The following is a 23,523-nucleotide window of genomic DNA, read 5'->3' on the forward strand; positions in this document are numbered from 1 at the left end:
CTTTTCCTCCTTCCCTTTATAACTACCTTCTGCCCCCACCTTTTTTTTCTCCCCCAGTACCTCTCTTTCCTTTGCTCCTTCTCCTTCATTAAAATGGACTTCCTAAAGCCTCCATTCGTCTTGCTGACAGCTTCACTATCGATCGGGATGGAGAAAGGGATGCAGTTCCAGAGCTTTAAATGGCTCTCTGGCCAAGCTGGATGAGGGCTGGGCTGGACTGAGGCCTAAGGGAAGGAGGAGGAGGAGGAGGAGGAGGAGGAGGAGGAGGAGGCGATGCCAGGTTTAACTGGGAGGTCTGTGACGAGTCTGGACCTTGATGCGCTTTCTTTTGTCACAAGTGAATAACTCTCAGATTGCCCTGATGGCAGTAATCAGAATTTACATGAAAATGCCTCACCAACTCTGTAATAAGGATTACACTGATGTGATCAGATAATGAATTAATCACACAGACTGAAAGCCAACACATTACCCAGCCCCTCCGGACCGCTTGCAAGCTCTCCAGAAAGTGAGTGCTATAGTGGGACCACTCAAAGCACTGGAGAGTGGAGGTGGGAGCGCTGCATTTGGCTGGACTCGCATGCTATTCATTTCAATCAGGGCCCTGTGAACTAACGTTCCACTGGCTGGCACCTTTAATCGAGATTCATCTGTTATTGTCACCTATTGTCGAGAGAAGATGAGTTGGCACGTTCCGTCTTCATCCCTCTTCCCACTCGCCGTATGACATCAAATCCTTGTGCCAAAATTAATGATCGGACATTTGATTTTCCTAATGATTAAAATATCTATGGCGCAGTCGGTGTCCTGTGGCACAGTGGAAGCCCCGAGGAGCCACCCAGTGATGAGCACTATCTGTGTGTGCGTCTGCTGGCTGTCATCTATAATCATAAACTGCATCACAACACAGTATCAGAAAGCAAAGGAGCCTCATGTGACCGTGTCACTGCTTATTTGTTATCTAATCTATCCCTCTGTATTGCAATTGATTCGAGCAGCAAGGGATGAAAAAGATAGACATGGTGTAATATTCAAGACAAATTACTCAACTTCCCAACTATGGACAGTTCAATCAACACAAAGCCCAGTAGTGTTCAGATTAAGGTCCTTTAAGAGTCGTATCAGCAGAAGGGTTTGTGTTGGTTGTCTATTGATACTTTAGTCAGTGAATCAAGAAGCCTGTGCAGATTTAGCTTTGCGTAGTCAATTTAAAAAGCTAAGCCAATAATGGCCAATAATACATGAACAGTGAAATACATTTTCTCTTTGTGAAAACTCTACTGCAAAATAGGGCGACAAGGTCTGTGACTCTATCCAAATGGTAAAAGAATGAAACAAACAGGAAATGAGAAGGGAAAAAAGATTTTTTTTTTTAAATAAAGGGGTAAACGAGGCGTGTGTAAGCAAGGAATTGTAAAAGAAAATAATGAAAGAAGTGAAACTGATGTCGAAGGGTGGAGGGAAGGAGAACCAGCACGGGGAGTCGAGGAGAGCGAGAGGGAGGAGGCGGCAGAGAGCAGGAGTCGATATAACGGCAGTCATTCATCTCTCTGACAGCCTTCCAAATGCTCCACTGGGGGAGACACAAAGCTGCGTCACCTCGAATGCAGCAAATGTGCACTGCAAACACACAGGTTTGCATACATGGACATGCACACAGGGGGGGGGGGGGCGAAATACATGTTTACGAACCCTGACTCTGCTGTGGATGCACACAAAGAGCTCCATGTTCAGGGTCAATGGTCTGCTGTGTAGCACAACTCGGTACAAACAGCATTACACTGCAACCTGTGCAAGAGCAAATCTCAGCGGCAACCGTCAGGTTGAAAAACCTCTCAGCTTGTAATGACCACTGCTACATTCCGACACATTTCGTAAAAAAAAATGTGTCTAAAATGTGTTTTCACTGCAATGTTCCAAGTCAAACATGCATATAAGCATGACATGACATATACACATGACACTGGAATATGGGTAAGGAGATGTGTGCGCCCATTAAAGCATACATACACACACACATACACACGCATGCACACTACCACGTACACACCATCCTTGCTCTCCAGCTCTGGTCATGGCCCATTGGCTGATGCCTGCCGTCCATCTCTCATGATTCATGGCTAAGCGAGCTGCTGTAAAGCAGTTCTGAACCAGTGGGCCGAGGAGAGCCTGCGTGTCATTAAGGCACAGCGGGCTGGACATGCTGCAGGACTATGGCCGGCTCCACGTCTCAGTCCAGCGCAATAGGAGGCGAGGAAGCAGGTACTTTTGTTTTGTGGCCGTACTGCTTTCAGTGGTTTCACTAGAAAGGTAATATCAACAGCTGAGTGCACTTAGAAACTACCTTGCCTTATGAAGTGTGCACAGTGTGCAGGAGACATGTTGCTTTTTATTTAGTTGGACACTGATCTTTTGCTCCGCTACCCAACACTTCAGCCAAATGAGTTTCTGTAATCCCAAATCCCCCCTTTAATTCAGAAAATCAGTGGATGCTCAAAAGAAAAGGAGAGAGAGAGAGAGAAGAGTGCCACATTTCTCACTCCTGCCATCCTTTATTAGCGTGGGCCCCAAGAAAGGCAGTGAAGGCACATGCCCGTACACTAATGACTCCTTAATGATCCCTGTATCTCTGCTCGAGCACTGACAAACACTGACGAACCCTGACCTTGACACGGGGAACACCCACGCCTCCCCCTTTATTTAGAGGCTCGTCTCTCAGCCCTCAGCCTCATTATACCGACTCAGGTCCGGCAGGATTCCACACAGCCCCAAACGAGAGGCAAGATAAACACTCATGACGAAACGGTCTGTGTCACTTTCAGAGCGCGGGGCAAAGTTTGAGCAAATTCCTTGAGGCAGATGGAGTGAAAGAAAGACAGAGCCTAGATAAACAACGGCTGAGTGAGAAAAGAGAACAGTAGAAGGAGACAGAGTGCAACTGCAGAGCCAATGGAAAGAAAGAAAGAAAAAAAAAAACATGGCTCATATCCTTTCTTGCTTTTTCCTGATTGTGATTTCCATTTCAGCTTTGGGTTGGGGGAGTCAGCGTCGAAGACTCTAACTTCTAACTTCACACAAGATATAATTACAGAGTGCACCACTGTCAGGCCGCCTCAGTTTCTCCTAAATACTCACACCCCAAATTAGGGGTTACCTCCTTCTAGTTAAACCTAGTACTTAAAACGAGAACGTCACAGACCAACAGACGAGAAAAGGAGAACAGTGAGCATAGATCGAGTTTAACAGCTTTGTTTTACAATGACAGAGAAGGCCTTTGTTAAATTTGGGTACAGGCGGGCCTTGGATACCACCAGGTGTGAAAACTGGGACAAAAACAAAAGTTGGAAAAGACTAACGCGCCTAGAAAGACGAGAGAGTGAGTTTATATTCTATCTGCTTTGTGTATGACAGCTGAAAATCTGCTAAGGAAATTTCCAAAAGTCAGTGAGCTAAAGAAAAACACAAACTTCACACTAGAACATGACCTCACTGGTTTGGACCGTGGCTCCCAGTCCCAGTTGTGGATGACAGCACACTCACTCTTTGAGCCTTTTTTCATGCTAGTCCTTCTTCTCTGTTTTGATTTTCTTTTTTTTCTTTTTACAGCTTTTAATCTTTATTGAAAAGCCAGGTCAGATTCGTAATGATCTGTTAGTGGCATTGAGTTCACTGGTCAGTCGGAGGCAAATGTCCAACACTATACATTTACCAGAACAGACATTTTCCAGTTATACGCAGAGAGAGAAAGAGATCTGAAGCAAATCGTCCTTGCGGATATAACGGGACCCCGGCACTGTACTGCCTCGTGATTTATAAGGAACACTCATGAAGGATTCCTGCTTTTTGTCTCTCTCTGCTCCTTCATCACAGACAGGCCACTGTTCACCCTGGATTACACATTAGTCACTGCTGTGGTAGACCAAAGCTTTACACCAAAAGTGTCTATTATTTCAGTGATATAATCAGTGTTAGCATAAAGGAATAGCGCAGGTTGTACTTCCATGACGACACAGAAGAGATGGTGCTACAATTACAATAGGTCCAATGATCTGATGGCTGTTTACACTGTGACAGTTAAGTTATGTTAAACTAAAAGCAATTACACCTACATAGAATACAAAATAATAGCTACTCAGTGCCAGGAAATGCTGTAAGGTTAAGAATGTCATTGCACAAAGATGTTCGTCTATCATCTCTGATGATTTCTTTAAAACCTGTACTGTTGACTGCCTCTTCCATCGCTTTAGTGACATCGACACCTGTCCACATGTCAGCGATTAACTTGAAAGGTAAACCCTTATTATAATCTGCAGGCCAAAACACTTACAATTGCAATGCTGTGATACACACACATTGTGTATCCACTACCCCGATCTGACTGCATACATTTCCGGCAGACTTGTTCTAATCTCAAGTATGTTTACCTGTTGTCTAATCTTCATTTTTACCTCAACCTTGACCTTAGCCTAATCCTAAACCATGTTTTCATCCAAAGTTTTAATGATTCTCTCCATTAGAACGGATTTAGGTCCTTACAACAGTAATAGAATACACATCAATGCACACATGCATAGAAGTCTGCGCACACTCCAGTGAGCACGATATACACAGGTATAAATACACAAAGCACACACCGAAAACAGTATTAAGTTCACAGAATGCATTTCAAATTGTCTGTTATCTTCTTCCAAGCTTTTGAGTCTCATGATCAAAACCTTAAGTAGAACAGAATCAAAGCCCACATCATTCGCCGTATCAAAGCCACATGGTCCACCAGGTCCTTTTAACACATCAAGCGTTTCACTGTATATATGATTTCATTAAAGTTGGGATATTCTCTGTAACTGCTGCACATTAATCACAGTTGTTTCACTTCACAAATAGCATTAAAAAAAAAAAAAAAAAAATCCCGAGGGTCAGTAAGGACTGAAATCCCTACTATGTCTTCTCTTTCTCAGTTTTCTTAGTGCTCATAGACTGTAGGCCCGAACAGTGGAAATCCAGTCCGAAACAACATCCTGTCCCCGGGCCTCTAGGAAGTGACCTCAGCTTCAGAAAGGCCAGATAAAAAGTCCACATCTGAAACAAAAACACCGGGCTGACTATAATGAGGTATCCACCAGGCTCCAGTGTGTTCTAAGGGAGACCAGGTGGTGTGACACACATATGACTCTGATTAGGGGGCCTACAGATGAACAAGAGGAGGGGGGGGGGGGCAGTAGAGCTGGCTATACGGAGCCAACTGGAACATTTTGTGTTTGATGCAAGTATTAGTGCTATTCAGTGACCCTCCACCAGGCACAGGGTCAATTAGCTCCCGTTGAGCATTGTTTTTTCTGAGCTGAGTGACTGTTGCCTTGACATACTGCTACTATTCCAAAAACGCCAATAAGTACTGCAAATTTCCTCTGGATACCGACAATTGAGTAGCTGAATACAGACTCATGGACAGAATCAGAAGTTCAAACATTTAATCAGACATTCAGTTTGCAAATTGCCGTCACAGTCAAACCCTCAAAACAGACGCCGAGGACCTTGTATGTGTCCTCTGTCACTCAGCTCTCGCGCCATCTCACCTCATCAAACGACAGAGGGTTTTTTTGGCAGTGACGATCGTGGACTCATAATTGTGCCTATGCTCTGCTCATATCCACACGCCGCGGCAGTGAGCGATGTCGAGGGCACCTCTGGCATCGTTCTTCAACAGCTAGTTTCATCCTGGCACGCCGTGCTACATTTTTACTGGACTGTTTAAATGTCTCCTGATATCAGGGAACACAAACAAGCAGGCCTGCCGGCCTGTTGGGGAGGATAAGGAATGAAGGGGAAACAGAAGCTATTCTTCTCCTTGTGTGACGGGAATTGTGTTGGAACAAGCACCTGTCACCCGCCAACAATGACCACAGAGGTCAGGCAGCGAGAGACAGAGCAGTCGTAGACAGTAAGAAGAGAACAAGGGCAGCAAACAGTCCAAAAAAAAAAAAGAAGCTCAGTCTGTCCAAATCGTTTCTCTGCCTCTCTTTTCAAGTTCTCCTCTCCCTCCTACACTTCCTCTAACTCCCCAAAACAATCTTATATAAATTACATTCCATAACTAGCATATATTACCAAGTTCCAGACTCGCTGCCTCATGAACCAGAAAAACATCTGCATAATATCTGCATAAATGGTTTGCATTGATAATAAGGTGAACCAGCTGCCGAGGCTGTCCTGTTGGCCTTTCCTCCAACTGCATCGTTCCTTTTCCTCCCCCATCACCTTCATCTGCTCCCTACACAAACTTGACACATATTTTTTTTTTTTTAAATAGACAAAGAGCAGCAGCATCTCGGTGTCCTTCAGCCTCCTCCTTCACGTGCCCTCTAAAGAGCCAGAACCGAGGAGTGCTGTGCACAGCATTTCCCCACACCAACAACACGATAAGAGACTCACAAAGAAACTTTGTAACCCCAATTCTCCCCTACAACCATGACGACTCTGCTCTTTCTATTTCAAGACCGCTGCAAACCAGCTCCAAATGTGTGTTCCCTACCTCTCTGTCCTTTAACTTCATGGCCAGGACCAGTTGGTTGCGGTGGTTGGTCAGCGCTTCGCGGTAGTTCCCCTTGGAGAAGAATGCCGAGCCCAGGTTGCCATGAGCGCGACATTCTCCTGTTTGGTCACCTGAAAGTTTAAAAAAACAAAAAAAACACAAACAGATGGGAGGAGAAATGAAAAGAGCCAGCAAATAATCTCCACAGTCATGCCTTTGGGATTACAAAGCAAATGGTGTTTATTTGACATCATCCCGCCGCCACTGTTGAGCAGCGGTTTGATGAACCACATCTATGCCGCTGACATGCCACTGCACCCTTAAAAGGGAAAGTGGCCGTTATGAGTCCTCAACAGTGGAAGCGGCTTCCCTGACAGCTGGTAGTGTTGATCTCAATGCTCCAGAGGGTGAGAGGGGGGAAAGCCTTATTATTTCTGCCTGACAGAGGCCCCACAGACAGGGCCCAAGTAAAGCGCAAGTCTCTGCTTCACCTGAGAACCACAGCTCCTTATCTCCAGCTGCTCTGCCCAGTCATGTGTCAAACTGCGTGGGGGAGAAAAAAAAAAAAAAAGTGGAGCCAGTCTGTGCTACTCTCTCTTTTCATTTTTTTCTAATCTTTTTTTTTTTTTTCTTTCTACAAAATCATCTCCCCTCTTTAAGATAAGTACAGAAGATCCACGCTTGCAATAAGTTGCATGTGTTTTAAACAAGGACACAGCAACGTCTATGGTATGTTATATATAGTATGTTATACTAGGCACCCTGATTAAACCTTTTGTTTGATATTGCATTTTATGATTTTGAATTCTCTATCAGTTGTGTATTTTAGTTTTTAACAATCATGTACGTACAGAAATTCATTTTATAGCTTTTATGTAGAGCGCTATTTTCATCTGTGGTTGTGTTTGAAAGCTCTAAAATGATTTGACTTGGTATAGTGATTCACACTCTCCCTTCAAAGCAAGAATCTTCATGGTTTGTGTTTGTAGGGTCGGTGTTCCTCGTGTTGGACTGGAGCTGAATGAAGCTGTATAGAGGAGGATGAGGTCAGTTCTGCAGCAGTTGGTTCCTGCAAATGCATCGACTGACTCTGGGTAGGCTGGGTTCATCTGACAATGAAAAGACATGCTGAATTAACTGTGACTCGCAATTGATTTGGGGTATGAATTTGTTTGGGAGTGTGCGTTGCTGTTTTTATCCTCTGATCGAAAGACTCTGGCTTTCCACTTCACTGGTCTGGACAGAGCGGGAATAGAAGATGGGTGGATGTTGACAATATGACTGTGCTAACATTTGCCTGGCACTGATAAGCACAAATTACAGTCATTTATGGGTTTACAGGTATTTAATCATAAACCACGCAGACACGAATGTGAACGTTTGATCCAACAGTAGAACGGCTTCAAAATGTCAACAAAATAACTCCATGGGAAGTGAATATGTTATTGCGCTTCAGCTTCTCTCTCTCTCTTGCCCATTACTCCGAGTTACATATTTATACTGCATATGTCATACATTGAATGCACGGATGAATACTGAAGCAACTGCATTTCTATGTATCATTGTTCCATAAATACACAGTAAAACTGAATTAAAGCAAAACGTAAAGTGTCAAAATGACACTTTAAGCAAGTTTAAGTGATGTGCCGACAGATAAATGTACCTTCACATAAATAATAGCTGAAAACCTTACTCAAGGAAAGTAAAACTCCTTTAATTTCTTCTTTAACAGCTGAGTCAATAAACGGCCAGTCCTTGTTTGGCTCTGTGGTCTTACCTAGAGTCTTGGCCACCTCCAAGTCCTGCTGCATGTATCCGGTACTTTTCTCCGTGTTGCCCAGGGACCAGTGCGCGCTGCTGAGGGCCGAGAAGACGGAGCCGCGGAGCTTGAGGCTGCAAGTACCGATCTTCAAAGCGGCTTCCAGCACCACGACGGAGGCCGTGTGGTGGGCCGCTGTCAGCAGCTCCTGGCCAATCACAGACACCACCACAAATGGACTTTTGTCCAGCTTCATCTTTTGTAGCTGCTGATAGGTGGGCTCCAGCGAATCTGTGCATGAGAGAAAGCAGGAAGACAGAAAATGAGAAACAGACAACAAAATATTATATCTCAAAAAAAAAACTTGTTCTGACACAGTGACTGAAACTGATCGACAGTAATGGTGCTAAACATTTACCAACTTTGACAAAAGGGATTGCAGTCTGAATTCAGATTGTACTTTAATAAAGTAATGGCAGTACTATGTCAGCCTCAATAAGTGTGGCCTGTAGTTTGACTGAATGAAAGCTTTTACTGTCAAACTAACAATAACTCAATATACGAGTCATTTCTCTATGTCTTTTCAACAGAAATGCATAAAAATGGCTGTCGTGTGGACCATTGTGGGAAACTGCCTTTAGAAATCACAGGGCGAAATGATATCTCGGCTTTTTGTTTAAGTCAATACGGTTGCTTGAATCTATCCAAAGCACTGACGAGGTTTTGAGAACGAGTTCAAAGAGTTATCAGGAAACAAATCCAGCTAATGCACACGAGTCGCGGCGGAGAAGAATGTAGAGCAAAAGGAAGCACACAAGGTGACCTCTGGAGAGGCTGAAAATGCACACAATGACATAAATCAATGGCGGGCCGCGTGGGATTCGGGCTCCACCGCCCCTTCAGATTACAAAACCCTTCGGCACACGGCAACGTCCAACGACATGAAGGCGGAGCAAGCGAGGCCTGTCCGAGAACGTGTGCGTCTTTGTGGCTGTTGATGCATCCGTACGTCTGTTTGACTTCATGTATAGGAGTGCGTCTGGGGAATGGCCTTGGATTTGCAAATATTTTTGAGGAGCGCTGCAGCTAATTAGGTCGAAGAGGTTGATAGGAGACTGCATAGCGAACAGTGTTGCTGTGCTGTACCTGTGCGCATTAGCATGTGCAGCCATGTGCGGAGTCGACGTTTCATCGCTGGGGCCGAGATTTTCATTGACTTTAGTTTTAGTTGCCTCTACAAATATTTAGAAATAAGTACATAGGCGCAATATCCCAACCAACTCAATATTTCAAAAACATGCACGCACACAACCTCGCGAGTGGGGATGCATCCCCACACAGGCCCTCAAAAGCATAACTGATGATGCTCTTTCATGAACGTCACTTCTGCTCCCGCACTTGGCAGAGTGTCGTGCTTGTAGAGACAGTGCGTGCATATAATATCCATTCATAGCTTGTAATTGCCTTCAGAGTGACACCGAGAGTTGAGCCATAAATCAAACAGAGTTGCTTTTTTAAAAAGGTGTCATGACGGCTGCATTCGTAAACAGGTACTTAAGACTACAGCCGAGTACTCTGCTTCTCCCTCACGCCCCGGCGCGCGAATGAAGGCTTTACGTACTCAACGCTCAGCCTTCCATCAAGACAAGAAGCAAGAATTACAACCTCCACCTCATTGACATGCAAACAAGTCACAACACAAAGCTATAACCGTGAGTCATTTCGGCCCTGACATCCCCTCTTATGTCTCATGTTGCAGCCAAGGCCATATCTTTGTGTGGAGGTACTCGGTGTGCAGGCAGAAAAAAAAAAATCTCCAACGTGTAAGTTGCCTTTTCTCATGCAAAGGAAAAATAAATAAATAATAAAACCTTCTGCACTGAGGATGTAACATCAGTGAACATCTCAAAGCTGAGAAAAACTATTAAACTCTACATAGGCTGTGAATTTTGATCCCGCTTTTTATGCAACCAACAACCACCATATTCCATCGTTGGATAAGATCAGCAATATCGTTAATATTTGATTTTGAATTACGATAAAAATGATAGAATTAGCTGCATTTCATGTCGGCTTGTGTGACATGTGTGCACGTGCATGTAATGGACCGGTAATCACCCAGGCAACTGACCCTGACACTTTTGCCACCAAACACTGTCATTCTCCCAAAAGGTTGCTGGTTGAATTGTTGTCCTTTGTATATATTATATTTTGTTTTAGCAAAAATCACTCAAACTGTTTTTGAGGAATGGACTCGTCATGCCAGTTCATTTTGTGTTATGTGTTGCTGCTATTCAAATCACAAGCAACTTATAGTTTGTTCATATTTTGATATAATCGTAAAATATTCCACTTTTAAATAAATCGCTATTGTAAATAATGCATAATGCATTCATTACACTTGCAAATATTTGCATGGCGTTTTCTTTACACTGTATTAATTGTTCCAACTGCCCTTTTGGGACAAATAAGCAATATAGATTTTTAGTCGTATGGATAATATTGTTGTTTGGTTATTTTAATATTAAATATAGTGTTGATTTTCATTTTTTAAATAAATTCTCTTACATTAATAAAACTGAAGAATAGTACTCATATGATCTTGGTGGCAAATTCCTCTCCTTGGAGGTCCGCTGTCAAGTTAAGTTATATAAGGATCCCTCTGGTGCTCGAAGTGTTTAAGAATCAAAGACATTCAGCTCAAAGGCAACTCGGCAGGACTGCCGCTAATGAACAGGATCCACGTTGTGTAGTGAGCGAACCCGCTTTTAACAGCAAATGATCCGGCCTTGGTCAATAGCAGCCTCACCATGAAACAATGTCCTCTAAGGTTTGTCTGGAGGGATCTTCAAGTGAAAATCCCTTTCAAGTTAGCATATGTGGGAAACAATCCAATAATTAACAACTAATGGCCTCTTTAAACTCTGTGGCCCTTGCAGCTGAAATAAAGACAGAACCAGGTCAGGATGAAGACTAAAACTAAACACTGCAGTGGTTTTATTAAGATGTGAGGGGGTTTATTTCCATTCTGTGCTCAATGATACAGGACAATGATAATAAAGGATGAAAAAATGGCGTCCAGGATGATTTGAAGTTGTAGATGAAAAGAGCCTGAAAGATAAAGTAAGGTGACGTTGTGCTACAAGTCTGAATTGTATGATACACTGAGAATTGTGTATTCAGAAATATATTACAAGAATAATTTGCTGTGAAAATAAGGCACGCTTTGATGATTTCGACTCCCACCGAGTCCTCAAAGACATATGCCTTAATATTGTTCCGGGAGGTTCATTATTTGTCTTCTTCTATCCTGATTTATTTATTTGTTCTTTTCGGGGGTATGAATATAATCAACTGGATCTTTTCACCCGATGGCAAAAAATAAACCCGACATTGCTTTGAGGGGACTGAAAACATCCCAGGGTGTGGAGATGTGTGTGGTAAGATACATGACAGAGATAAGTGAGCGATGCAAGAACTGCTAGATACAATCTGGTTGGGGTTTTTTCCCCCCCTTGCCAAATACGGTAACGACGTGGACTTCATAGACAAGAGTCAGTGCTGTGAAGGAGAATCAAGTGCAATTTCAAAGGGATTACAAGTTTTGATTTAACAAACAAGCCCATATAAATTTAACTGTAAGCTTTTAACCGGAAATGTTTTAAGGTGAAACCATCTCCTCAAGACATTACAGCGAATTTTCTGGCGCGTTGATTAATTCCAGTTAATTTGGCAGGAGACCTAATCAACAAGCGGAATCCTGGGATTGTCACACTGCCTACAAGCAGGCGTTTTTTCCACCCTGAAAGGAGAGAAACCAACGCTCGCCTACCTTTCACTTATCAAGGGACTTGGGCTGAGTAACACTGATTATCCCCCCTGTTTGCTGGTGTAACATCGATTATGGTCCCCTGTGCCAGCAGCCCCTCTGAGAGGATCATTGCTCTTAATCCTGCGACCTAGCTACCTCTCCTCACCACACCTTGGATTAGGTCCTCCAGCGGCTGCCTGGCACTCTGGGAAAGAGGGTAAACAATTATGAGACTAAATGGCTTGGGCTAAACATTGGTCTTTCCCCTACTGAGAGGCCCCATTCTGGTCCATAATGCTCAGGTCTGGGCTCACACCCAAACCCTTTTCTTGTTTCGGTTCCAATGACAGGCTTATACGCTCACTGTCACTAAGATGGGCTTTCCATTCTTCACTCTTTTTGCATCATTTTTTTTTTCTTCTTTGCATTTGCACTGAATATTCAGAGGAACCCTATATTCAATCAAGGAAAAACTGATTTTTCACCGAACAAAGCCTTGCAGAGCAACTGATCTCATTGCACAGTTGAGTAATTTTTTGGATTATAAAACAAGGCCACATTTATTCAGTTTCAGCACAGTCTGGCAAAGGGATGGTGACAAAGCAAGACTGCAGGGTGACTCAGTCTATGTTGGCAGTCGGTGCAGTCCAGATCTAAAGCGTATTCAATCCTCTGCACTGGTCATCTGAAATAAAAGTGTTGCCAGGTTTGTTTTTGAGGCTCATTAGGCTGGCTTTTACTGATTATTCACGGACAATCAGTTCACTGCAGTCGCCTGATACAGCAGATAGTAACACATTACAGTAATAACACATTTTAAAGTCAATCTCAACCTGAATGCGGTCTTTATATATCCGCTCAGCTTGAGGAAAAAAAGGCTTACACAGGGTCAGACACAGACAATGGCATTAGTGCGGGATGCTCATTAAGATAGCAGGTTATCTGTGTGTGTGTGTGTGTGTGTGTGTGTGTGTGTGTGTGTGTGTGTGTGTGTGTGTGTGTGTGTGTGTGTGTGTGTGTGTGTGTGTGTGTGTGTGTGTGTGTGTGTGTGTGTGTGTGTGTGTGTGTGTGTGTGTGTGTGTGGGTGTGTGATCGGCCCAACTGACAATAAGATATGCTGAAACTGCAGGCCTCAAGAGTCCGAAGGTAAGTACTTGACACCGGCAGTCCGTCACAAAGACGGCCAGATGGACAGATAGAGAGACAAGTTGCCTGCACAACGGGTTCAAAACTGACAGGTAAAGTCACCGCGACACACTTATTGACAGACAGCGCGAGCGTCTCCTGCGAGACAGGCTTTTAGGCTGCTGCAGGACAAAACGTGAAGATGGCGAAACAGACAGACACTGACACACACGAGGAACTGCTGACACGCGCACGTCAGACAACGTCCATGCACGGCATCTCTCACCTCGTAAGGGCGACTTCATGGCGGCTTCCACCATGCCCACCAGCAGCTGAAGGCTCTTGGGGTCCTGGGCCAGCCCCGAGGCGAAGGCAGCCAGAGCGTCGGCATGACGACCAAGGTACTGAAGGGCAACACCCTGTCGGAAGTATGCCTGCAAGAGAGAAGGAAGCAACCGTCGGTTATCAGGACGCCAGTCTCCTGCCAAAGCGTGGCGCTTTATTCACACACATTACCAGACACACTCATTTCACACCATTTGCATTTCTTCCACATGAGCAGTTTTGCGAACATGGCACCTCTTTCCTTTGTATTCCCCTAATAGAGTGATCACTGGGGTTTTTTTTGTACCTGTTAATTGGATTATAAGTTTTACATAAATGAACATGTTACACTATGGCTGGCTGCCTTCATAGACGCTACAATTGTTTTCCTGTTCAGTTTTTGGTTTTTTTTCTTAACTCTGTTTGCTCTGGGAGTAAACTACACAAGTAAAGCGGTGGGACTTCTCGTTGGTGGAGAAGGGGAGCGAAAGAAAAAGGGGAATCAGACAGGGTTTGAGTCTGACTGCAACTTCGAAAAGAACATCTATAAATACTTCAGATTGTTCATTCCCTTTGACGGGAACGCAGCTGTAAAATAATAACACAACTGGCTGAAGCCTGTTTTGCCATATTTTTACATCAGATATGTCCTCAAGTTATGTTTTTGGGTACTGAAATGGCTCTTCAAGCAGAAAAGAATTAAACAGCTTTGTCATCCACTCATTTGTTCAGAGAGCTGAGAAAGTCACATTGTTGAAAGTATAATAATCCAGCACCAGTGAGACATAAACTGCATGCAGCTTCTGATAGAGTGTCTTTCTCTTAGAGACAGAAATGTTTTGGAACATAGTGCAGACTGAAACCTAAAACAGGCGCTCTCTCTGGGATCCAAAGCCCCATCAATAAGTGTGTTGGGTTTTTTTTTCGTTCATCAGCATGTCTGTTTGGACTCACTAGAGAGGAAAGATGTTTCATCCAGGCAGTGACTCAGTGTGTTTGTGTCTAAGGCCTGATCAGACAATAATCCTACCAAGTTGTTAAACCTGACTCTGGTCCAGTCTAACAACGGCACCAAAAAGAGACGGATTGAGACTCGGCTCATTATTCTAGATCTAAACCGCTAAATCCCCCCAAGAGAATGCAGAATCTCAGAATCCGCATATCGAGGCTCGAGTCTCTGAAGTACAATTATCGCAGGGAAGCACTGTGTTAGACAAAGATGACTCTAAAATGTCAACTGCCAATGTTTTAAGCCCCAACCTCTTTTTGCTGGAGGTTTTTGAGTGTTTGCTTGTGCTTGCCATGCAGCAGCAGCATGGCCACCTCCTCACGGAGTAGACAGTCACTCCATTTGCAGCTTCCAAAAGTGACACGGGGGCTAATTTGCCATTAGCATCGAAGAGGCCTTTTCATTAGTCGTCGCAAGCTTCTCTGTTAGCAGCTCGAGGAAGTGAGAAAGGCGGGCGGGATTAGGGGAAAATGAGACATGACATCGAATTTATAGAGACCAGTAATTAATTTTGCTTCCGTCCGAGCCCCCCCACTGACTACCAATCTCTTTGCAGAATTGCCCCCCCGTCCATCTTTTCTACCTCCCTTTACTTGCATCCTGACTCCATTGAAAATGACGAGGACAGGGATTAAATTCAAGGCATTAACCTTTGTTCTAACACTGTTATTATATGAGAGGAGCATAGGCCACTGTATCCGCTCAATATTAATTGCATCTTGTGGCGGCGGAGTTTGGGCAGCATGCACTTGCTCGACTTCAGAAGCCCACAAACATTTTGCCCACGGGAACAAAAGACATTTAAAAGCACTTCTCCCTTTGATTAGATTTAGCCTACAATATGACTGCACCCGCTTTCATCCTCTTAAGCGCTGTGCCCGACTGAGAGGACCAGGGAACGAAGATGAGAAAAAGTATGAATCAAATACGGTTCGCTTCAAACTAAAATTGGCATCTTCTTTAATCATTTCATTGTGGCCTATCTGCCCTGCATAAAGTTGAAAGACCAGCCTGTGCAGCGAATGCATTAAAAATACTGCAAGCACCAGAATAAATGCAAAAGCGAAAGCACCGTGGCTAAAATGACAGAATCAATATAGTGCGGAGTCTTAAAAGATTTCTTTCCTTCATTAATCTTCCATTGCCTTCAAAACACGTCACGCAGCTGCCTAAATACAGACACATGACATAACACATGATCTATCAGCCTTTACGTAATCCAACAAGTCATTTCAACCTATTAAACAAAAGGTTCTCTTGAATTTACATCACAGCAGCTGAATTCTAATTGAATACAGCGATGAGGCTCATGATAAACTGAACATGGCATATTTAAGTAGGAAAAAGGATACGATCACAAGCTGCACAAGACCAAAAGCAGCGGAAATAACACCAACAGGTTGGCGATGGAAAGTGGCATTTTCGGCGAAGGGTAGAGGAAGAATTTACCCCCACACATTTATTTCATTCACGCTTTAACAGGATTTTTTTTTTCTTCTAAAAACACAGCAGCATCTGCTCAGAGCTGTAGCTTTAGTGATTAGCTGAGCCTTTAGCTCTTAGCTGGGGAGAGAGGAAGAAACGAGGGGAAGAGGTACCGTAAACGAGGAAAGAAAGATAGAAAGCCATACAGGGAATAAGAGTGCTACCCAGATTTCCTTCGCCCTGTCGACATTCGGTATTAGATACACGAATGAATGGCAAAAGTCGATGCTTAATCCTGAAGCCAGAAACCACGTCCCCAAACATGATGCATAATTGAATATCATCTGTCCGAAAGCAAAACACATGCCCCGCTAAAATCTGACACATCTGTTAAGCATCTTGTACAACATGACATCCACAAACCAAGAAACTCCAGTATTGTGCTTTGCCTGAAATTCAATCCGGGCTAAATTATTGAACCATCCCGCATCTTTGCCTCCTTTAAATAATGAAGCAACGTGCTGATACGACAGAAGGGTGGATCGAGAGGAAAGGTTTGCCGTTCTCACCCGTGGGAAATTCTCAGAGCACTAATGCGCATGTGTATGCGTGTCTGTGTGTTTGCCAAAGAGCGAGGGAAAGAAAGAGGGAATCTACAATGCACTGATGCAGTATACGAATGAGAGAGAGGATAAAAGCCTTTCTTCTTTCTCAAGCATTTTAATATTTCATGAATGCTTGTTTGATGTGGCTTTAAATATTCATGTTTTATGCTTAGGAGGGAAAGGGAAATGATGCAAACAAAAAAAAAAAAAAAAAAACAGTTCAACAATATGTTTCACGCGGTCGGGGACCAGCGTTCTCCGCACACATATAGACAAATAATCTCACGCACATCATCGCATACGATCTCTTTCACTCTAACAAGGCACTTATAAGAAACCATGGACAACTCTCTCGCTGCGACAGCTCTGTTGTTCACAATGAGGCTCACAGTCGGCAGCGGCTGAACAGAAAGTTGACAAGATTAAGATGGTGAGGTTGGCGCAACACCAGCTGTTGCAGGCTGTTTTGCTATTACCCGATTAATGCCTCAGCATATGTCCTTGGCCCCCGTCTTAGGCTCCTCTTTAGTACACTATGACCCTGGGGGTGTCCTCATCCCCCGGGAACACGTCTATGTTTGCACTTGTCTATCCTTGCTCAAAATCGGGGCGTAACAGGCTTAAAAGAAGTGTTCAGGGAAAATATGTTTTGGCTCCCTGTGCCATTAGACCAATTAGAAGCTACACAGGGCACAGCTTCATTGCCACATGCAAAATCAAGTTCTCGCTGCCCATTGTTAAATGCAGAATTTTGCCTGACACGATGAAAAGACACAATGCGACATGGTACAAAAACTCCTCCAGAATATGTATTCTTAAGTGCCTGCGAAAGCATCCTCAAACTGAGGACATTTCTGCAGGTTGCACAATAAGGCATGTACAAAGGAGCAACACAAATCCACTCGTTATTCAATCTGGAATCTGTCATTTTCAGCAACAAATCAAACTGCCAAGGTAATTTGTAAATGTTTTGCATCAAGGCCACTCAAGATGGAATCATGCCCATGTAGTCAGCTTCTTCACAAGCCGCTGAATCTTTTTTTTCTTCCCCCAGCTGCACATGAAGCAGCGTAGAATGTCTGCAGCACCCAAGTCTCCAAAAGCAAACGACATAACTCCTCAGCCGTAATGCAGGTGACCCGTCACTGACCCTGTCGCTCCGGCTGTGCTTCACAAGGGCCTGGCCTCATGGAGCTTGCTGCGCTCAGATCGGTGATCAGCAATAATAGAGATGCACTCAAATGTGGAAATCAATAGAAGGCATGTAAGCTCAGTTTATCTGGTGCCACGCCCTGAGCTGCTGTTGTGTGTTCGGGATGCGCCTGCTGGTGCAGATGGTTTCTGATCACCCACAGGGCAAGTGGTGCCAATGCAACGATTCTGCACGGACCCCTGCTGGTGACATAATGGAACCCAAATCACTCCATCAAATAAGGACAGCGGGCTGCAAACACTGCGCGCACGCGCACACACAGAAAAACAACATCAATGTCTCCTCGAGAAAAACACATATCTGCCTCCAACAAACATGCATTACTTAAAATCAGCTTTCCACACACACAGGACGCCGGGATCAGATTAACACTAATGGTGTGACAGGAACAAATGCATTGCGGCTTTTCTTCCCGTCTTCATAGCTTTTTAACCATGGGTACAGTGCTATTGAATGGTATTCAGTGTGGCCCAGAAATGTCATGTGTCGACCAGGGTGTAGGACTTGTGCCTCCGCCATGCCTTGCACATCTCCGCCTCACAACACTTTCAAGGTGACACAGTCGATTCGTCAGGTACACAAAATGTCAGCTGCTTAATTTAATATCCAGGGATAACTGTCGGCCGTGACAAATTAGCTGGGGGAACAGCTGGAAAAAAGTGAAAAGGAGTGATTGCTGCTTTGGGTTCTACTGCCCTTCAAGTTGACAAGCTGAAAGCTGCAGAAGAAGCACAGTGGAGATTCCACGTCTATTTCTGAAGCCAAATCTGGGAGTTTGTATCCATCCACCGTTTTCCTGTGGGTACGAATCTCTATTCCCCAGAACTGGGGGGGGTTCAATCCTCACAGGAGGGCCATAGGGGCATTAAACGTATTGCCTAGGGTCAAGACATAAACCTCTGGCCCCCGGGGTCACAGGGATAGAATCATGACACGGCCGCCTGTCTATTACCGTCTCCCCAATCTAATAACACCAAACCCTACACCAGAAAACAACCCTGACCTACATCAATCAAGTGTGTGTTTTTCTCTGTGCGTGTGCTCTGTTTGTGAGAAAACGCAGCGACAGACTTATTTTTCCTCACAACGACGTAACGATTTCTTTATTAATCCAGCTAATCAATAAAATGTTGCTTTTTAGGATTTTCCTTGATTATTACATGCTGACTTGGAGGGTTTTTCTGATGCCGTGATCAACTCAGCAGTGATTTTCTTCTTTTAAACAACAGCATAAGCTACATCCAAGGCGCATGCTAAGCAGTTATGCAAGTCAAAGTGAAGAACCTTACAATCTGCATGTAGGTAGACATAGTAAAATATTTATGATCCATTGATGTATTCCTCCCTAGGGGCGTTGTAGGCTCCAGTGATTGCTGTTCCATCCAAAGCCCTTAATTAGCCCATTAGATTGGATGGGTTTAATGGGAGCAAATTAAACTGATCACTCTTTGTAGAGCTGGCGATTAAAGGGTAAATGTTTCATTATTCTGTGAGTGGCGACAATGAAACCCAGGTAAACTCCGGGGCTGCCTGGTGGAGATTCCACTGCGAGAGACAGCGTAGTAGTCTCTCATGGCTGCAAGGGATCGATTATCTGGCCCACATCAAGCTGGCAGGCGGCGTAGGACTTGAGATTTGAAAAGGTCATCGTCAGGTATGTGGAATCAATGCTGAGCACTCTGTATTCACCGTGTCTCACGTTATCTGACTGGGGGGATGGTTTAACGTTTTCTAAAAACAATTACCAAAAGACGTAGAGAATCTTCAATAACAAAGGTCAGGGCTTGAGACCAGCAAAGTGTCATGTTGTGCACATCTATTGTGACAATCAAAGTGAAACAGAAGGGGGGGCTAAAAATTCTATTGCGCATTCATCACAAACAGATGAAAAAGCACAATAGTGGCAAGCTGTGGGGTCGTGCAGTGACACACTGTCACAATGCACTGTTTGGCAGAGGAAATTCAATTTTCTTTCTGCTACGTGCGTGTCCACCGTAACTGACGGTTTTCACAAAGGAAACAGACCAACAGAAAGTGATAAAGCAGCAGATACAATCGCAGAACGCCTGTAACTCATTCCAGCCACGTTAATTCCAATGTTAGAAAAGCCATGTCACACTCTACTGCTATGATTTATAGCCTGATTTGTCACATGGATGCAGCTAGCATACTCGCATTCCTATTAGCATCTTAAGAGTCTTTAGATGTGTGGCTGAGAGAGTCAGGGTGCTAAACAGATTTCCGTGCCCCTCTCAACTAGATCCTTGGGTCTACTGTGGCTGAGCAATATGCACGATCTCCACAGCCACAGGGGCTGACTCTCAATTAAAGTAGGCATTAATTACTTAAAGGAGCTTTAATCAATCAAGGCCAGATGGTGAACCTGAAAAAGAGAGCAAACTCCAGGCTGCACAAGTGCCGTCCAACCTTTCTTGACTAAAGGCAAGCATAAAACACTTAATTAGGAAATACCTGCAAGTCCTAAATTCATCACGTACATTTTATCCAACCAAAGGTCGACCAACTTAACAGTGGTTTTCACGACGGAACTTCTTGTCAACTTGATTATTTCAAAATGATAAATCACTCACGATGAATATTTGGCAACTTCTGTTTTTCTGTGCGATGTGTGCTAAATGGCCATAAGTGTGCCCTGACCATATGTGTTCCTGATGCATTAAGCCCAACAGTGATGGCAAAAAAAGGACACTTGACCTTGTTTCTGAACCCTCCTGGCCTCAGGCGCCATCTCCTCTGTCTTAATTCGTAGTGCGCCAATTGGATTTGACAGTGAAATCAAGCGTGTCTCCTTGAGGAAAACGCCGGCTAAAAGACACATGTTTTTAACATGAGAAATCAGGCATCGTCATTAACTATTAGGACGGGTACTTGTGTCCAACTGACCCTCATCCAGCTATTCTTCAAAGCATGACGCCCTGAGTTTCCAGGGCTCTCATTCTGCTGCCCGCTTCACCGATGTGCTGAATTTCAGGAGAGAAAGGCAGATGTACTGTTGACAAAAATGCAGCATTTGATTCAGGAACCATTTAGTTTGTGCAAAATGAAAGCTGGTAAAACAGGCACTTTCTGGGGTATGAAAAATCTGCTGCCGAGTCAAAAGGAGCTTTTTGAGCCTGAGGTATTTCAGGGGTTGGTTGGCGCCGAAAATCCCAAAGAGACACCAAGTCCACCAAGCCATTACAACCTCGCGCTGTCACACAGTAGGCAGCTCCATGCCCCGGTGTCAGCGCTCACATTTACTTCATTAGGTTGCTCTGGCCTTAGTGGAGAGTTTCTTCATCAAACAGGAGTCAGCAGCACGGGTTGTCTGGCAGTGTGGCTTCTCCAGAACTGCCCTGCAACACTTCAAATGACTCACAGTCAGCCTTCATGGAGAGCTCTAATGAAAAGCATGGTATGAGACCCACCGCTTTTGATTCTGTGAGTAAGAAGTCATACATGATTGAGTGAAGGCAAGCTGAATCCCAAATAAGGTCTTAAGATGCTGAGAGGACTGGACAGACGAGAGGGCAGGGTGAAGCAATACAATAGTAACGTAGCCCAGGGGTTAGAGATACACTTAAAACAATGAGGAGGTGGGAAGACGGAGAAAGCGAGCGGGAGAGGGAGAGAAAGGTTAGCATGAAGGGGACGCACAGATGCCTCTTGTTATTCCTTCCTCGTCTACTGTACATGTCTCCCGCCATCCAGGCTATCAGAGCTCTTTATTGTGTATGACCTATTTCTCCTTCCCATCTCCCAGTGCAGCAGCGTCGCCGTCAGTAAACTGGGCTGTTGTGGCTAGAGCGCCACTGCTTTGCCATGCCTGTGCACGCCGCGATCTCCCCAGCGATTACCAGATAAATGCACTTTAATTCACAACACATGCGGCAGAGGTTTATATATAGACTCGCTAATTCCCCCTTGGCCACAGAGCAATATGAACTCTGAGCTGCACCATTTTAAGTGTGTGATGATTCCCAATCGGACAGGCTCCTCTACTTATCATATATATGACATGCTCCAGCACATTGCTTGGTCAGAGAACAGTTCAGAAACTGAAGAGAGTGAGATTATTAGTGGACCAGTGTGGATTTTTCCATCATTAATGAGGAGAGGATTTTTCAGGGATGCTTTCCTACAGAGACTTACTGGTCAATCGAAGACGTAGTCAAGCCGAACAGTAATATCAAATTCAGGGGAAATAGGACGTATCAACAGAGGAATGAAAGAAAACACGTCAAACACTACTCATCGCCGCTAATGGACATTTTATCCACAGGTACTCGCTCTTTAAGAGTGAAATCCTGACAGTTAACTCCTGTAAAGAGGACTAATTGGCAGAGTTCTACCGAAAGTGGATTTCGGCCTCTGATAATGCCGAGTGGTCCAGCATCACATCTGCACAGCCCTTGTGTTAGCTCATTAAACAGCAAGTTCCCTCAGCGTTCTTTGGCCATCACCATGCATCATTAACTGTGTCCGCCTGCTAATAACGTTAGCTGTCGTTCCTGGCTTTGACATCTATCTCCATGCATGCTGCATGACTCGTTGGCCTGTCTGGTAATAAGACACAGTGAACAGGTTTCATACCACCTGTGGACAGTTTATATGTTCGGGAAAAAAAAGAAAGAGACTATGTAAATTGACACTCCGCTGGCAACTGGTCTCAACATAAATGTAATCTACCACCAGAACACAGGAGCGCACATGCACACACACAAACACACAGCAGGAGAAATAAAAACACTTGCTCAGAGCTATGAGTCATACTATGGGTGCCAACAATCAATGAGGCTCACCGCACCCAGCTGGCTGGAGTAGCAGAATGTATTAATTTTCTCATTTGGAGACAAATATACACTACAAATAGATTAATGGTGTTTGATCAGCTTGGTGGAGCAATGCCAATTAGTATGCATGGATGGAACGAGGCATTAGGTTTGATATCTATATGTGCTAAAGTGATAGAGGTAAATGAGATGGCATACATATCTCAGAGCTCATAGTTAAAGACATTACAGGGAAGGAGCTTTAAATGAAAAAAAAAAAAGTGCAGATACAGAGAGGGAATAAGAGAAAAATTAGAGTAAGTTGCCAAGATGGCAGGACCGCAACTAAGAAAATTGAGGTTATGGTTAGCCCAGTACCATGGGAACGTGAAAGTAGCCTTCTTCATGCAACACAGAGTTTGGCAATTACTGGTGACAGTAGTTTGCACCAAGATGGGGAAAAGATTGATCCCGACAAGCCAGACTCTGTTTGCTTTGTTGAAAGTAATTAATCACTGCAGCCACGGAGGAATGGTGCCCGGGGTGCTGCACAATTCTGCTGAGTGTGTCAATGTGTCCGCCGGGTAGCCATATGTGAATATAAGTACGTTAGGTGTGCAGGTATATATGTCTGCACACCTCTAAAAAAGAATTAAATGAGAGGTAAAGGGACAAATCAGTTTTGGGGGTAAAGACAGAACGGCCAGATGGAGGAATGATGGAGGATAAAGAGAAATATGTGCATAAGGTATCTATTTATTCACAAACTTGGAACTCAAGATGACCAATAGTGGGATTCATCATGAATCAACTGATTTACATCCAAGTACTCAACATACTCAAGTAAAGTTAGGATAGCATACTCATCTTGTAAAGGAAATTAACTCCAGCAAGTTTCAAAATTATGTTCTGGTGTTTTGAAAGGATTTTTGTGTTTTGCAGGATTTT

General features: G+C 44.1%; 1 protein-coding gene across 2 annotated transcripts in view; it reads right to left on the reverse strand.

Moving 5' to 3' along the window:
• LOC308132278 (tetratricopeptide repeat protein 28-like) overlaps positions 1–23,523 on the reverse strand; it is a 156,219-nt gene that overhangs the window by 37,504 nt on the left and 95,192 nt on the right. For both annotated transcript variants that reach the window (XM_080499305.1, XM_080499306.1), the window contains 3 exons: positions 13,514–13,661; positions 8,310–8,582; positions 6,533–6,663 (listed from right to left, as the gene is read on the reverse strand). In XM_080499305.1, the coding sequence (XP_080355431.1) occupies positions 6,533–6,663; positions 8,310–8,582; positions 13,514–13,661 (552 nt within the window). The remainder of the gene's footprint in view (positions 1–6,532; positions 6,664–8,309; positions 8,583–13,513; positions 13,662–23,523) is intronic.

This window comes from Blennius ocellaris (genome assembly GCF_963422515.1).
Source record: "Blennius ocellaris genome assembly, chromosome: 7".
NCBI lineage: Eukaryota > Metazoa > Chordata > Actinopteri > Blenniiformes > Blenniidae > Blennius > Blennius ocellaris.